Here is a 16,089-nt window from a genome sequence, read left to right as displayed (position 1 = left end):
TGAGCGGATGATTGAAATGTCCCCCCTCCATTAATTAAAGCTGTAGTACAGCTTCTATGAATTCCCAAATTTTAGGTGACCTTAGGCTAGAGTTGCCACCTCATCCCTTTAAACCCGAACACCTTTGAATTACACAGGTTCTGAGGCTAATTAAATGCAGATAAGGCACCAAGTTTAATTAACACCTTAATCAGCCACAGAACCTGGGTGATTAATATGTGTTCGGTTTAAAGGGATGAGGTGGCAACCATACCTTAAGCTTTAAAAGGGGAGAACATCATGAACCTGTTTGATGGTATGTTTGTAAAAGACGAATGACAGGAGTGTATACAGTGGGCAGAGACCACTTAAACTCCATGGAAAGGAAAAAAAGCTCTTACGCATTATTAGCAGGGAGTCCTCAAAAATGTAATGGAAAGGTCTTTGTAACCACAGCTCTATAAAAATGCCTGGAACCGCAGGCTGATTCCCTTGCAGGGTAGAGTGCACTGCATAGATTATCAATAATTTCTTGGAAAGCTGAGTCCCAAGTACAGTAGCAAATTCAATGGTAATAGTGCACCAGAGCAAGTTTAGAACCCTTGCTTGATTTTTGCATTACCTGCACACAGACCAATACAAATTTTGTGGTGTATATTAGGAATTACCTACAGTAATAGGGGGTCCCAGGGCCTATGTTGCAGGTGTGGCCCCTGCTAGTAAAACTGAGAAATTGCTGCAAGTAGTAGGAGTATGGGCTGAGGCCACCCATTGTTGCGGGGCTAGACCCAAAGTGAGGCAAATGCCTTGTTTACCCACAAATTAAAAGCAGCTGACAATGAGGGTCATGGGAAGGCAATGGAACCAGACCAGAGACTGGATAATTCTCTAGGCATCAAAGAAGCAGTCATAACAGGACAGTGCTTCTTTTAGGCTGTAAGATTGGAGAGAGAATGCAGAGCATGTCTGCGTAATACTCTGCCTTATGGAGGACTTAACGGTCACCATGCCAGCTGGTTAAAAGGCAGAAAAATTTTAAAAGTGCACAACTGAGGCAGCTCTTCAGTCCAACCAGTCTTAAATGACTTGGGTGTGAGAGTGGGTTGAAAGAAATTTCTGAAGCACGGACCAAGAACCAGATTCTGATCACATGGAGTCACTGGGGCAGACTCCATGTACAAAAAGGTCCTAATCAAAAAGTGAGATTCCAAAAATCTCTGAAACTAAGTGGAAAGGACAGAAAACAGATTCCTAATGGAGAAGTGTCTTAGGTAAAGGTCCACACCAAGCAAAGTAAGCCTTCTACAATGATAGACCATGCAAAAGGATGCTTCCTAATCTTAAGCACTGTAGAAATCACCTGTCCCTTAGAACCTTGGTTACAGGTACAGACACGATTTGACAAAGTCAACAAGAACAGAGTTTTAGAAAGGGCTTCCATCGCTTATGAGGTGGGTCCTTCAAGTCAACTGTATCCTCCCTATGGTATGGCAGTTGCTTTGTTTAGGCGAGATACAGCCAGATCCACAATGGGTATGGACAATTTCTGAACAAAATCCTCAAAAAATGGATACAAGGCCAGTAAATTCTTAGAGGGAGCTCTTTGCAGACATGAGCAGCAGTGGAGAGATGTTTCCCCAACATTGTACAGTGGGAAAAAGTGTGGAGCATATAACATTTCACCTAGAGGACGCAAGTGCTCAGTTCCACAGAGTTGACCACTTCTGCAGCAAAACACGGAAGGATGGCCCCACAGCAAGGAACACCATTGGGAGAGCGCCTGGTGCTTGGACCTCTTACAAAGTTAGGTTTCAGAGACAAGGACAAGTGGAAAGACAATACCAGCAGCTCAGGAAAGCACTCCACAGTTCCCTTACCCAGAACAAAGTATGAAAAGTGCTCCACGCAAAATCCTGTTGCTAAAGGTCACTTCAAAGATTGCTCTGCAATGTCCAGTCCAGCAGGGTACAGATGCAGTGAGGTTCAAAGCTAGGTCCAGGAACGACCTCACTTGATCACTGTGAATCAGAGGGAGAGCCTCCAACAGGGGTTTAGAGAAGAGTCTTGACTGAAGTGTTATCAAAATAGGTCAGTTTTTTACAACAGCAATTTTGAAAAAGGGACATCTATCCTCCCAGGATGGCACTAGCAAAGCTGAGGCATGCTAATAATCTGAGGTGTTATCCCTGACTAGCCTACAGTTTTTTTTTTTTTTTGTATACCAGTGTCTAATATTCTGGTAGGCAGAAGTATAAACAAAAAATATAAGGCTTCTTGTATCCCTCAATAGATGAGAATTCTTTCCCCCCCATTTTGCCTTGACATACACTTCAATATCACTGCAACTGCTCAGTAGAAAACGAGTCAAAATGCATGATTTTTATTATACTGTCAGGTTTCTGTGCGTGGGCAAGTTTCAGCACACCCAAATGGGGGTGCAAACTGCTTTCTACAGTATACAGTCCCTGATTTTGGAAGTCATGTAAACTCTTCAAATTTTCAACACTTTTTTGGGAATTTAACTTTCAAATTCTACTCCAGTCATCTATTTTTTACTTATTTTTATGATAAAGTGTTTACTAAACCCACAACAGTAAATTAGTTTGTATATGCAGTATAGCATGATTGTAATATTCACGGTGGAACTTAAGGGGTTAATCCTCTGCATTGTGTAAAAAGGCTGTTTTATTCTGTATGCATAGAGCCTCCCCTCCTGCACTGTATTTGGGGAAGGCCAGCTAACTCAGGCAGGGTAGTTGATCTGCACATGCTCAGTTGTGTCTTTTATGCTGGAGAGAACATTTACTTGTTCTCAGAGCTAGCCAGGTCACATGATATTGACATCACACTCAGCACTGAAGAAGCTGTGAAGTTTAATCATGTAAAAAGATTTATAAGCTGAGGGCACTGTGGGGGGGCAGATGAACTATTTTCATATTACCGAGTTTAATAACACTTTAAGTTAACCTGAAAAATATAATCAGTTATAAGTATATCATAATGAAACTGCACTATTGGCACATAAGTTAACAGAAAGATTCAACATTTTAGTAACTTTACAAATAAAAATATACATACACAAGCCTGCATAAATGTTCTTAAAATCTAAGACTTCACCTTCTAATGCAGCCATGCATACAGCGGCAATATCAGCTATACAGTATAGGTCAACAGAAGCCATATATACATGGCAAGCAGCGACTCCGACCAGAACAGCCTCCAAAACACCACTTGTAGGCAGATGGACCTATATTGTCACAAAAGCTCAAAAGGATCCAGGGTCCTCGATTGTCCTGATCACGATAATCCAAAGAAAGGGAAAAAGGCTCGCCATAGGTAAAACCAGACTCTGCTGCCGGTTGAAGGAATATCTCTCTCTATTTTCAGCAAACGTTGCTCTCTCTAGGAACTTCCTTTCACAGGAAGTTCCTAGAGACAGCAACATTTGCAGAAAATAGAGGGAGATATTCCTTCAACCGCCAACAGTCTGGTTTTACCTATGGCGAGCCTTTTTCCCTTTCTTTGGATTATCGTGCTCACAAGAATCGAGGACCCTGGATCCTTTCGAGCTTCTGTGACAATATAGGTCCATCTGCCTACAAGTGGTGTTTTGGAGGTTGTTCTGGTCGGAGTCGCTGCTTGCCATCCCTAGAGACAAAGGCCCTGACTAGGTATTAGCCATAAGCGGTCCAGCTTGCGATAGCTGGTAAGTGTGCACTTTATGTGGTGGCGGATACACTTTGAATGTTGGTGTGAATTTGTCATTTGCATGAGGAGGACTCCAAATACTTGGTGTCCGTCTATTGCCTATCAGCAATACTTTGAAGAACATATTTGTTCATGTTGCTGACCTATTTCTTGGGACTCAACAACTCTTAGGCTGTTTTCACACTGAGGCGCTTTACAGGCGCTATAGCCCTTCCACACTGGTGCAGTGCACTTGCAGGACGGTAAAAAAAAAGTCCTGCAAGCAGCATCTTCGCAGCGCCATAGGAGCAGTGTACACACCGCACCTAAAGCGCCCCTGCCCATGGAAATCAATGGGCAGCGGCGCTGTGTGGGCGGTTTTAACCCTCTTTCAGCCGCTAGCAGGGGTTAAAAGCGCCCTGCTAGTGGCCAAATAGTGCAGCTAAAAATAGCAATTTACCGACACCCCCGTGTGAAAGCAGCCCTAGTGTTGATTCCCATATGGTTATATATTTTTCACTATTGTCACAATCTGTCACTTATTAGATTTGTTTACAGACCGCAGCTCTCATTTTATTGTCTATTTTTCTGTTTATCTCACCTTAGAGCTACTGAAGGTTTCAGGGTTTATAGGAAACAGCGCAGTTTATTTTTTTTTTACACATATGCAGCTAAAGGGTTATGTGAAGGATTTTATGTTCAGTAGAGAATCACTTACCTAAAATGTCATCTATGTTGTTACTTTCTAGATTTACTATTTCACCTTTTAGTGGCATGCAAGCCCATGTTGCCTGTGGACAGTAAACAAAAAAAAAAAAAACACATCAAAAAAAGAAAATTTTATTCATTCGGACTTTACAAAGAATTCTCATCTGAAAGATTACTATTTAGACTGCAAGTAAATAAAATCATAGATGTATATACTCATTGTTTCCTGGCTTAGAGGAGCAGTTTATGATTATACAAAAAAAAACACAATTTGGTTAATAAAGCCCATATGAATTAAATTGCTGCTTGCATTTTTATGGAATACAACTAAAAGTACTAAATGCAATGCATGGTAACCGATAACCAACCAGAATTCACCAAAGGCAAATGAATAATAGGATTTTTTCCATCAGACTTACCTGTAAAATCCTTTTGAGTACATCACGGGACACAGGCTATTATTCCTTACTTACTGGCTTATACTTCATCTCCAGGTGAATGGACACTGGTAGACCAAAGGTCTTTACACAGGAAGTGATCCCCTATATAACCCCTCCCATACAGGAACTACTTCAGTTTTGTAGCAAGCACTATATCCTCAAAAGGAGGGGAGGGACCACTGTGTCCTGTGATGTACTCAAAGAAAAGTATTTTACAGGTAGGTATGACAAAAAAAAATCCTATTTTCTTTAGCATACATCACGGGACATAGAGTGAGGCTATTATTGCTTACTTACTGGGACGTCCCAGAGCAAAAGCCTTGAGGGGAGGGAGACACCCTGCCAAAACAATAGCCATCAGACCTATAGGGCAGCCTGCAGTTCACTGCGGCCGAAAGCCGTATCCTCGGCTGCTCGAACATCCACTTGATGAAATTTTGTGAACATATGCACTGAAAACCAGGCAGCAGCCTACAAATCTGAGCCACAGATACCTGATGGCGAAAAGCCCAGGCGGTTCCCACACCCCTGGTAGAATGAGCTCTCACCCTAAAAAGGGAGGAAACCCTATGTTTCAGACCATAGGGCTGAATGACCAACTGGCAAACGCAATTGGCAATGGAAGCTGACTGCCCCTTCTTGGGTCATTCTGGGGGGGGGGGGGGTCTGATCCTCAGATCTCTGCAGATCTAGACAAAAACTCTACTCGCACTACATCCAAGGAGTGCAGTTGTGAGAAAAGAAGGCAAAACAATGTCCTGATTCAGTTGAAAGCCCGACACCAACTTAGGCAAGAAGGATGGTTGTAACACGACCCTGTCGTGGTGAAGGGTCAAGTATGGTTCCCTGCACGAAAGGGCTGCCAACTCAGACACCCTTCTAGCCGAGGTGATGGCCATCAGGAAGGCTAGCTTGCTTGACAGCAAGCCTAATGGAATTTCCTTGATAGACTCAAACGGTTGTTTCTGTAACAGACAGTATCAGGTTTAAGTCCCAAGGGCACATAGGTGACATAATGGGGGGAAAACAAACGAGTTACCCCCTGCATAAAGGTTCGGATCAATGAATGGGAGGCTAAGGGCCTTTGAAAGAATACTGACAAGGCCGAAATCTGACCCGATTGTACTCAAAGCCAATCTGATTTCCACAGCCGACTGTAGAAAAGAGAGTTCTCCCAATCACATTTCCAAGGATGCCATTTTCTGGCTTCAAATCAAGCAATACAAGTATTTCAGACCTTATAATAGATCTTCCTAGTGACTGTTTTTCTGGCATGCACTAGGGTAGACACCACCTGTCCCGAGATGCCACGATCCTTTAACACCCTGGCTTCAATAGCCATGCCGTCAAATTTAGAGACTCTAAATTGGGATGGAATAGAGAACCTTGAGACAGTAGATCGGGGCAGCGTGGAAGCGTCCATGGCTGGTCTATTGCCAGTCTCACAATCTCTGGGAACCAGGGCCTTCTGGGCCAGGCTGGTGCCACCAGGATGACTGGAACCCCCTCTCTCCGAATTCTGCGCAACAAATGTGGAAGGAGAGGGAATTGGGGGGAAAGCATAAACCAGGGAGAAATGGTTCTATGGAACTACTAGAGCATCTGCTCCAATTGGCAGGGGATCTCTTGTTCGGGACACAAACTGCTGCAGCCTGTTGAACCTAGATCTCAATAGATCAACCGCTGGAAGATTTCCCCAAAACACGTTCGGGTGTAAGGACCATTCCCCCGGGCAGATCTGCTGGCGGCTGAGATAATCTGCCTTCCAGTTCTCTACTCCCAGTTTATGGACCGCCGATAGTCCCTCTGCACAGGTTAATATGTGGTTCACCACCTCCTGAATTGAACGGCTCTTGATACAGGCCACTGCAGTAGCATTGTCGGACTGAACCCCGACGGGGCAGTCCTGAAGCTCGACCGTCAAGGACCGTAGGGCCAGACGTACTGCCCGTAACTCCAGGATGTTGATAGGCAGGTTCTGCCCTTGACCATCTCCCGAGCTGCAAGCCCCTCTAGGGTCACTCCCCAGCCCGAGACTGGCGTCTGGTCATTAATCTCCAAGACACCGGGAGGAAGGATCTTCCCTTTTGCAGGTATCTGATCCTGCTACCACCAGCTTAGGCTTTAAGCGTGCCTGGGGAGATGAGGACATGGGGTAATCTAGGGCTTTGTGTTCTCTTGTTCCAAGCCGACAACAGGTCTTGTTGTATAGGCCTGGAATCGAATTGAGCGCAGGGAACCGCCATAAAAGGAGGAGGGCACCATCCTTCCCAGAAGACTCATACAGAGCTGAATGGAGGGTTGCCTGGTGCCCTCTTGACGCACCTGATCCTTCAGGGCACAGATCTTTACGGGTGGCAGAAATACCTTTACTACCTAATACTGTATCCAGGATCAGACCTAGATACTTGAGACTCTGAGCTGGTCTCAAGGCTGACTTTTTGGTATTTATGATCCAGCCCAGGATTTCTAAGTATCACACTGTGCAGGCTACACTGTGTTCCAGGGCTTGTAGTGAGTGATCTCTGAGCAGGAGGTCGTCCACATATCCGAGCACCAAGACCCCCTGGGCCATTAAAAGACCCAGTATATCTGCTAGGATGTTTGTAAACACCAGAGGTGCTGTGGCAAGCCTGAAGGGCAGTGCCACAAACTGGAAATGATGTTCCTCTACTGCAAATCGCAGGAACCTCTGATGGAGGCTGAGAAGTCTATAAGCATCCTGGATAATCGATGGAGGCTAAGAAGTCTCCCATCTGGAGCGAGGCTACTACCGAGCAGACTGACTCCATCCTGAAGGCTTGGAACAACAAATGTTGATTCAGGGATCTTAGGTCCAAGTTTGGCCTTATGTCCCCATTTGGTTTTAGAACCATGAACCTTTCGGACACTGGAACTAGTGCTTAAAAAACAAGAAGTTTTTTTGGAGGATCCACAGGAACGTTGGCTCTTAAAACCCACTGAGGAGGAACCCTTCGTAATTTCAACTTGTAACCGTGGTACACTGTTGAGGTGACCCACTCATCCTGCACCGCTGTTCTCCAAATGTCCGCAAATTGGAGCAGCCTTTCCCCACCCGATGGAGTGGGGGCACCCCCCCCCCCCCAAAAAGGAGGGCTTGGTGCCAGGTTTAGAAGAGTTCTGGACCCAGAGTTTTTTCTGGCCCTGTGGCTCTATCGCCCTGTTGGCGGCAGAACTGCCTTGTTGCTGAAATACCTAAGGAAGTCCCCAAGGTTTTAAATGAGGGACGCCTAGTCCTTCTCTTTACAGGAAGTAAAGAACTCTTTCCTGCGGAAATCTTTTGGATGTACTTGTTCAGATCATCACCAAACAAAAATGTTCCCCATGGAAGGGGAACCCTGCCAATAACTTCTTACAGGGAAGTTCGGCTGACCAGTTCTTAAGCCACACAAGTCTGCGCATGTGTACAGACAGGAGAGCCAGACGAAAGACTTGCTGTATAGAATTCCTTTAAGGCATCTACAGCAAAACACAGCGCTTGAGGAATAACTGCCCTATTTCAGCAAGATCATTCTCCTGGTTAGGCCTATCAGGCCGTCTGACCTGATCCTTTAAAAGGACTGGCAGACTCCAATTGCTGCGACAGCTGGCTGAATAGCTGAACTAGCCAAAGAAAAGAAAGTCTTTAATAAATGACTCTAGTTTCTTGTCAACAGGGTCTTTCAAGCCCTGTGCGTTATCCACTGGACAAGTTAAGTTCTTATTTAAGGAAGAGACTGACGCATCTACGGCTGGCATGCTCCATTTCTTAACAAACTTTTCCTCCATGGGATATAAAAAGGGAAAACCTCTTTAGGAGGAACAAAAATCCTGTCAGGATGTTCCCAATCAGCATACAATGTCTGTTCAACAGCTGGTACAAGGGGAAAGCCTGTGCAGCCTGAGGCTTCAGGGACCCCAAAAGAGAACAAGGAAGGTTCAGAAACCTCTGCAGAAGGTAACCTAAAGGCAGAACAAACCATTTCGGTAAGAGTCTGGATCAAAAGCCTCTGCGACTGAGTGGCAAAAACCAACTGGACATCTTCTGGCCCAGATTGCTCAGAAGCAGACTCATCTGCCAGGCCCTCCACAGAATCCTTGGAATTTAGCTCCCCCATCCTCAATCCATTCCTGCTTCAAATAAGTAGGCTCAAGGGAGGGAATCTGTCACTCTTGACTCCCTGCAGAATGGAGGCAATCGTGCCAGCAATCCTGTGCTCTAACCCGGCTAGGGCTGAGGACAGTTCATCCTTGGTGATAAATGCTGAAGCAGCAGAGTTGACTGTAGGCACAATACCAGAGAGAAACAGGCTCAGATTGCCCAGAAGCTCTGGTCTTTTAGGGGATAGGATACTAGGGTTTTGACTAGGCTCCTCAGGAGCTACTGACGACATAGGTGTGCCCTTTCCTGTAGAGTTAGCCCCCCTCCTTTTTTTTTTAATATATTGCAAGTCACAAAAAGGGAGTACCTGGGTTTAGTATTTTACCCCAGAAGGGAGAACCTTTAATAGGGCTCACCAAGCCCCTATGCAACAATCCTGCTAAGCTCTTTAGCTTGCCAACCAACACCTGGTGACTCACGTGACCCTGGTAAGGAGGAATGAACTGCTGAAGCGAAAGGTTTTCAGACCTGCTCATGTGTGCTGACACGGTCCCATGTACGTGCACCCAACAAATTTTCGTGCGCGGACCATCCACAAAAGACAACAAGACAGCAATAGACAACATGAAAGCTTACTCTTACAGTCAGCCCAAAACTATCTCCTGCGGTCACTGCTACGCAGGTGTCCAGCCTTAGTTAGATTGATAGACAGATTGTTACACACATGGGGCACCCCACAATAAGTAAAGGGGGGGGGAGGTTTCACTTACCCGTCCAGGTGCAGAGCAACCTTAGAAACCAAGAGCCCAATCTTCACCCATCACGGCAGGTTCCTGTCACTTGAGGACCTTCAAGGACTGGGTACCCTTTTCATGTTTTAGGGTCCACTCCCTTGGACCTGTACAGCACCCTGCAGGAATGCCTTAGCTCTGTGGTGTCCAGGATTCAAATGCGCAGGGTCCAGCACCCGGAGGTCGCATTACAGGCAAAACTTTGCAGAATGCAAGCATCTTCTTTGCAAGGTTCGGGTACCATCTATCTTAGCATAGAAGCTTGTTTCAAATAGATCTGATCTGTCAATCCCTTGATTCATCTTAGAACCACACTGGGACTTCAAGACCTGGAGCTCGAAAGAGCTCAAACAAACATGCCCATCCACCTTGCAGACACTGGTGACCACTTCCTGTCTAAAAGACCTTTGGTCTACCAGTGTCCATTCATCTGGTGGTGAAGTATAATCCAGTAAGGAATAGCAGCCTCACTCTGTGTCCCATGATGTATGATAAAACCTACATTAGACTTACCAGTAACGATATTTCTATGAACCTTCCAGGACGGCACACCTGAGAGATGAGGGCTCCTCCCTACAGGAAACACAATCACTTGACAGCTTGTTATAAGTCCCCACCCTTCCCCTTGATGCTCAGTATGTAATAAAGTAATCCTGAACTGGTTCACAAGAAGCATTGCTCTACATAGGTACTTACCACCTAGCGTTTAGCTTATCTTTCCCTCCACATAGGGCGGGAAGTAGGCCTGCCGTACTGGAAGGTTCGTAGAAATACCGTTGACGGTAAGTCTAACGTAGGTTTTCTCTTATCACCTTCCAGGACGGCACACCTGAGAGGATAATCAAGTAAACACAGGCCTACCTTCAGGGTGGGACCACAGCTTGTAGGACCTTCCGACCAAAAGCCAAGTCTTGCTGTGACAACACTTCCACATGGTAGTGCTTTAGGAACGTATCCTGACTAGACCAGGTGGCCGCACTGCGGATTTGTTCCCATGAGGCCCCTGCTTTCTTGGCCCAGGATGTAGCTAGTGACCTGGTTGAAAGAGCTTTAACTTTTGCTGGTGCTGGAACTCCAGAACTCTCATATGCTACGGAGACAGCTTCTCTGATCCATCTAGAAACTGAGGCTTTAGAAGCCTAAAGCCCCTTCCCAGACCCAGCGTACAAAACTAGCAGGTGACTGGACCTCCTAAAACTCTTTGTTCTTTCTAGATAGGTAAGGAGACACCTTCTTACATCTAGACAATGAAATGTCTTTTCTTTCTCAATTTTTGGTTTATCACAGAAGGACGGCAATGTTATGTCTTTCGTCCTATGAAATAAAGATGCTACCTTTGGTAGATATAAGGGATCTGCCCTAAGAGTGACCCTATCTGGCTGTACCAATAGGAAGGGTTCCTTAATGGACAGCCCTTGCAGGTCCCCGACCCTCCTGGCCGTAGTAACTGCTAACAAAAATGATAACTAAGGTTAAAAACTTAAAGGGAACCTCTTCTATAGGTTCAAAAGGGTGTTTAGATAACGCCTCTAATACCCTTGTTAGGTCCCATGGGAGGGAAACTACTTTTGGCGACAGGGGAAATCCTTTCCTGGCCAACAGAAAACGTTTGATGAGGTTTTCCTTTGCCAACCTTATAATGAGGTAGACTGAGAGGGCCGTTATCTGAACCCTAAAAGGTGCTGACCACTAGGCCTTGGTCTCTTCCGTCCTGGAGAAACTCCAGGATAACTGGAACAGTGGTGGAGGTTATCTGCCTTTCTTTACCCCAGGAACAGAAGGAAGGTCTTCCACACTTTAGAATAAATCTTTTTAGTCACTAGTTTTCTACTCAGGAGGAGGGTATTTATTACTCTCTCTGAGCAGCCCTTGCTTCTTAGGATCTGGCACTCACTAACCAGGCCGTCAGCTGGAAAAATTCCGGCTTTGGGTGTAGTACTGGACCTTGCCTGAGAAGGTCCGGCCTGTTCGGGAGCTTCAATGGCTCTGCCACTGCCATCGGACTTAGGTTTGCAAACCAAGCTCTCCTTGGCCACCAGGGTGCTATCAGGAGGAGCTGGCCGGGGGACTGGCTGAGCTTCTGAAGAACAGTGCTAGGGATGGGAAGGCATATGCCAATTTGTAATGCCAGGTCTGAGTGAGTGCGTCTAGTATAAACCTCTTTACCTTCCTGTTTCGCCGGTTGGCGAACAGGTCCATTTCTGGATTCCCAAAGCGCTGCACCAGGGATTGAAACACCTCGGGGTTCAATTCCCATTCCCCTTGTCTTATTGGCTGATGGCTTAGGAAGTCTGCCTCAGTGTTGCTTGTCCCTTTAATGTAGACAGCTGAAAATGGAGAGAACCCTTCCTTCAGCACGCTCCAGGATCTGCTTGGACAGTTCTAGCAGGAGTCTGGATCTGGTGCCTCCCTGGTGACTCAAGTAGGCTACTACAGTGGCGTTGTCGGAGCTCACTTGAACCTCCTTGCCCCTGATGCTCTTTTGAAAGGCTTTTAGGGCTTCCCCCACTGCTTTGAGCTCCCTGTAGTTGGATGACATCCGACCTAGCGAGCTGTTCCATTGGCCTTAGGCTTTCTCCCTTTCCCAGGTGGGCCCCCCACCCCCAGGAACTGGCATCGGTGGTAACTTTTACCGGATTCCACTGAGCCCATGGCCTGCCCCCCTTTAGGGGACTGTCCACCACTCCAGGGAAGACAGGACCTGAGGAGTTAGTAATATCTCCTGATCCAATGACTCCTCCTTTTTGTCCCATGAAGACAGAAGGAAGAAGTGAATGTATCTTGAGTGGAGTTGTGCCCAGCCTATGGCTGGTATACTTGCCGACATCAGACCTAGGGTCATTAACACCTCCCTTCTGGAGCGTGACGGGGTCTTTATCAAATCCCCCACTGAACAAGCTAGTTTTGTCACCTTGTCCTCTGGCAAGAAGAGCTTCTGCAGCCTGGTGTCCACCCTTTAACCAAGAAAGGTCTTGACCTGTTGTGGTTCGAGGGAGGACTTTTCCATGTTGATTATCCAGCCCAGGTTTTTTTTAGAACTGACATAGCTTTGTTGGTATCTGTCCTGACCTGGGTGACTGATGGTCCGGAGATCAGTAGATCGTCCAGTTATGGAATCAGAGATATGCCCTGGAGATGTAGGAAGGCTATTGCTTCGGCTAGGATTTTTGTAAAAATCCTTGTGCTGGCTGTTAGCCCAATTGGAAGGGCCACAAACTGCCAGTGAAAAATCTCTCCTCCGACTGCTACTGCGAACCTCAGGAACGCCTGATGATCCACATGAAATGGAACATGCAGGTAGGCATTCCTGAGGTCCAGAGTCGTCATAAAGGCCTCCTTCATGAGGTTTTTTTCGTACGGAGTAGATAATCTCCATAGTAAACTTTTTGTATTTCAGATACCTGGTTCAGGTTTTTTATCATTTACTATCAGCCAATACTTTCATGATGGCTTGTGAACAACAAATACGTGGGAGTAGAATCCCTGGTATTGTTCCTTTGGTACTGGCACCACCACTCGCTGTTTCACCAATTCCTGTATACCCTCCAGGAGGGCAGCTCTTTTCAGGACATCCCTGGGGGGGATGGATTAGGGCAGTGGTTCTCAACTCCAGTCCTCGGGACCCACCAACAGGCCAGATTTTAAGTATTACCTTGGGGAGTTGCAGACTAGAATACTGCAATCACTGAGCAGCACCTGTGATGTATTGCAGCTGTCTTGCAAACCTGGCCTGTTGGTGGGTCCCGAGGACTGGAGTTGAGAACCACTGGATTAGGGTAATCATATAGGGGGGGGGGGGTTTGCCGAGAACTCCAGACGATACCCCTCTCGCAGGGTCTGGCAGATGTAACTGCGGTCCAAGATTTTTTCCCACTGAGGGACAAAGTGGGACAGCCGTCCCCCTATCCTGATCTTGGCGTCACTTGGGTTCCTTGGTGCCAACCTTGGGAGAGGAAAACAGCACACTGTTGCTTTGTTTTCCCCTACCATAGCCCCACCTCTTATTGGGCTCCTTTTTGGCTCTATGCTGCGGTTGTCCCGGGGGGCCTCGAAAAATTCTTTTAAACTTTTTTTTTTCTTTCTTGGGGCCTTTATTGGGAATTTTTTACCCTTTTCTGAAGACCTAGACAGAACATCATCTAGGCCCTGGCCAAACAGCAAAGAACCCTGAAAGGGAAGGCCACACCATCTACCTTTTGACGTGACATCTCCTTCCCAAGCTTTAATCCAAACAGCTCTCCTAGCTGAGTTGATTAATGCGGCAGTCTTAGCCGAGGCTCTTGCAGACTCGACTGCAGCGTCTGCAAGGTAAGCTACAGCTTTACCGATCACTGACGGAGTCAAGGACGTCACCCTTTTCATGTTCCTGATCTAGGTGTTTTGTCAATTTCTCCACCCAGAAATCTGCATTCCTGGCTATGCAGGCTGCAGCTAAAGCTGGACCCATGGCTGATTTATTAGCTTCCCAAGCTTTTCTGAGAAGGGATTCTGCTCTACGATCCATCAGATCCTTGATACTGATGTGTCCTCAAAGGACAGGTCAGACAGCTTGGTGACTTGAGACAGGGTGGCATCCAATCTTGGGAGCTTAAAAAAATGTCAGTCTGATTAAAGGGAAACCTCCTTTTCCAAGTTTTCTGTCTGACAATCCTCCTTTCAGGCCCCCTCCATTCCTGTAGGACTAGATCCTTCAGGGATTGATAGAGTGGGAACACCCTGGATTGAGCCTTGCCCAGCCCCATGTATACCTTGTCTTGTGCCGAGGTCACTCGAGGGGCTTCTGGAATCTCCTCAGTAGCATATATTGCCTGTAGGAGTCCGTCCAGATCCTCTACGGTGAAGAGGTGTCTCCTTAACCTGGACTCTTCCTGAGTCTGACTTAATAGGTCTGGATCCAGCTCTCCATCTGAGCTGTGTTCAGATCTAGCCTGGCTTTCCATATCCCCACTACCCTCCTCTTCCTCATCTATCTGGGCAAGAGGGAGTGACTACGAGGGTAGGAGAAGGGCACTAGGACCCCCTCCAGAGAGGCTTTCCTGGGAGGATGTGTAATCTCTAGGGGTGAGCTCCGCTGCCTCAGGGCCCTGAGCTGTTGACTGTCTGGCAGCATCATGGAAGGCTTTGACTGTTGCCAGCATTTTCGTTTGTATAGATGAGAGAAAGTTTTTCATCAGTGCCGAAGCTTCTTTTCCTGCTAACTTGTTTATACATTTATAGCAGAAGGGCTTTGAGTGGAACTTGGGGAGTTTGTCCTTACAGTACCCACATTTTTTTGAGGAGCTATGCCCAGTAGTGGCAGGAGGGTGTTTATCTGGGGCCTCCTGGGCTCCGCTGGGGGGACTCTGTAAGACAAGAGACATAGTATATAACATTATATGTCTTCCCCCTAACTGCGGGCTTGTACTGGGGAGGGAGGGTAAGGTAATGTCCAGCCTGTTCTGACCACTTCCATGATTCTTGACATCTACAATCTGGGACCTCTTACCCCCTTACCCACCTCCCTTTTCAAGAGGGCTTGTACTCACCGGGCCCCAACCCGGATCTGCCCGCAATTGTAGTTGCCTTCCCCTTCCTCTTGTTCCATGAGGAGGTTGGCAGGGTCCTGGGCTGCTGGTACTGCTAGTGGGGCAAGTACAGCCAGCCGACCACTTCCTACCGCCTTGCTCTGCTCTCCACACCGCTGTCCATGCTTCTCCCTGCATTCTAATTCTTCCAGGTTGCGCTGTGACTCCGGCGCCGCCCACTTCCTGTGATGCGGCCATGCATCAGAGTGAGGCTTGGAGGGCAGCACTTTCTGAAACTTTCCGGCAATGAAGAGAGCGGCTGGCGGTGGTGGTTCATACAGCCCCAGCTACACTTTTTGTAGCTGCTGACTTTTAGCTAACACAAAAACAACTGGAGCTCCACTTTAATATAGTAATGTTTAGGATATGAGCAGTTATTTGGCTGAATATTGTAAATTTCCAAATCACTTTATACAGAACAAAATTTAAATGAACGAAGGAGCATATATGGTTAAAGTAGTACTTTGCAAATGTCCCTGCTAATTAGAAGCCATCATGCTAGAATATGCTGTAACACTTGTTCAGGCTCTTATTTACCACTCTTACCCTCACATTAGGCCAAGGGCAAACTTTTCCCAATTTGTAGGGAATCACAGTTTTTGCCTGGCGAACATCTATAGCCTCTCTTTAATCCAGATTGACATATTATCTATTTCACCTAGGGGCTCAAACCCTATGGGATTGAAGGCTTGCTTTCATCCCCTGGGTACTTCAGGCATTTAAAGATTTGCAACCTGTCACTAGTGCTGGATTTGCATATGTCTGCAAGGCTACAAAAATTAAAAATTTTAAGTTATTCTTCGTCAAACAGGCAAAAG

At 46.5% G+C, this 16,089-nt stretch overlaps 1 protein-coding gene across 1 annotated transcript in view; it reads right to left on the bottom strand.

Annotated features, from left to right (window-relative positions):
• Positions 1-16,089, bottom strand: part of ERP44 (endoplasmic reticulum protein 44) — a 161,102-nt gene that overhangs the window by 103,924 nt on the left and 41,089 nt on the right. Inside the window, exon 2 of the mRNA XM_073630644.1 lies at positions 4,385-4,457. Within this exon, the coding sequence (XP_073486745.1) occupies positions 4,385-4,457 (73 nt within the window). The remainder of the gene's footprint in view (positions 1-4,384; positions 4,458-16,089) is intronic.

This window comes from Aquarana catesbeiana, linkage group LG05 (assembly GCF_042186555.1).
Source record: "Aquarana catesbeiana isolate 2022-GZ linkage group LG05, ASM4218655v1, whole genome shotgun sequence".
Taxonomy (NCBI): domain Eukaryota; kingdom Metazoa; phylum Chordata; class Amphibia; order Anura; family Ranidae; genus Aquarana; species Aquarana catesbeiana.
Note: the sequence above shows the minus strand (reverse complement) of the source record. Positions and strands in the feature narration are given on the sequence as shown.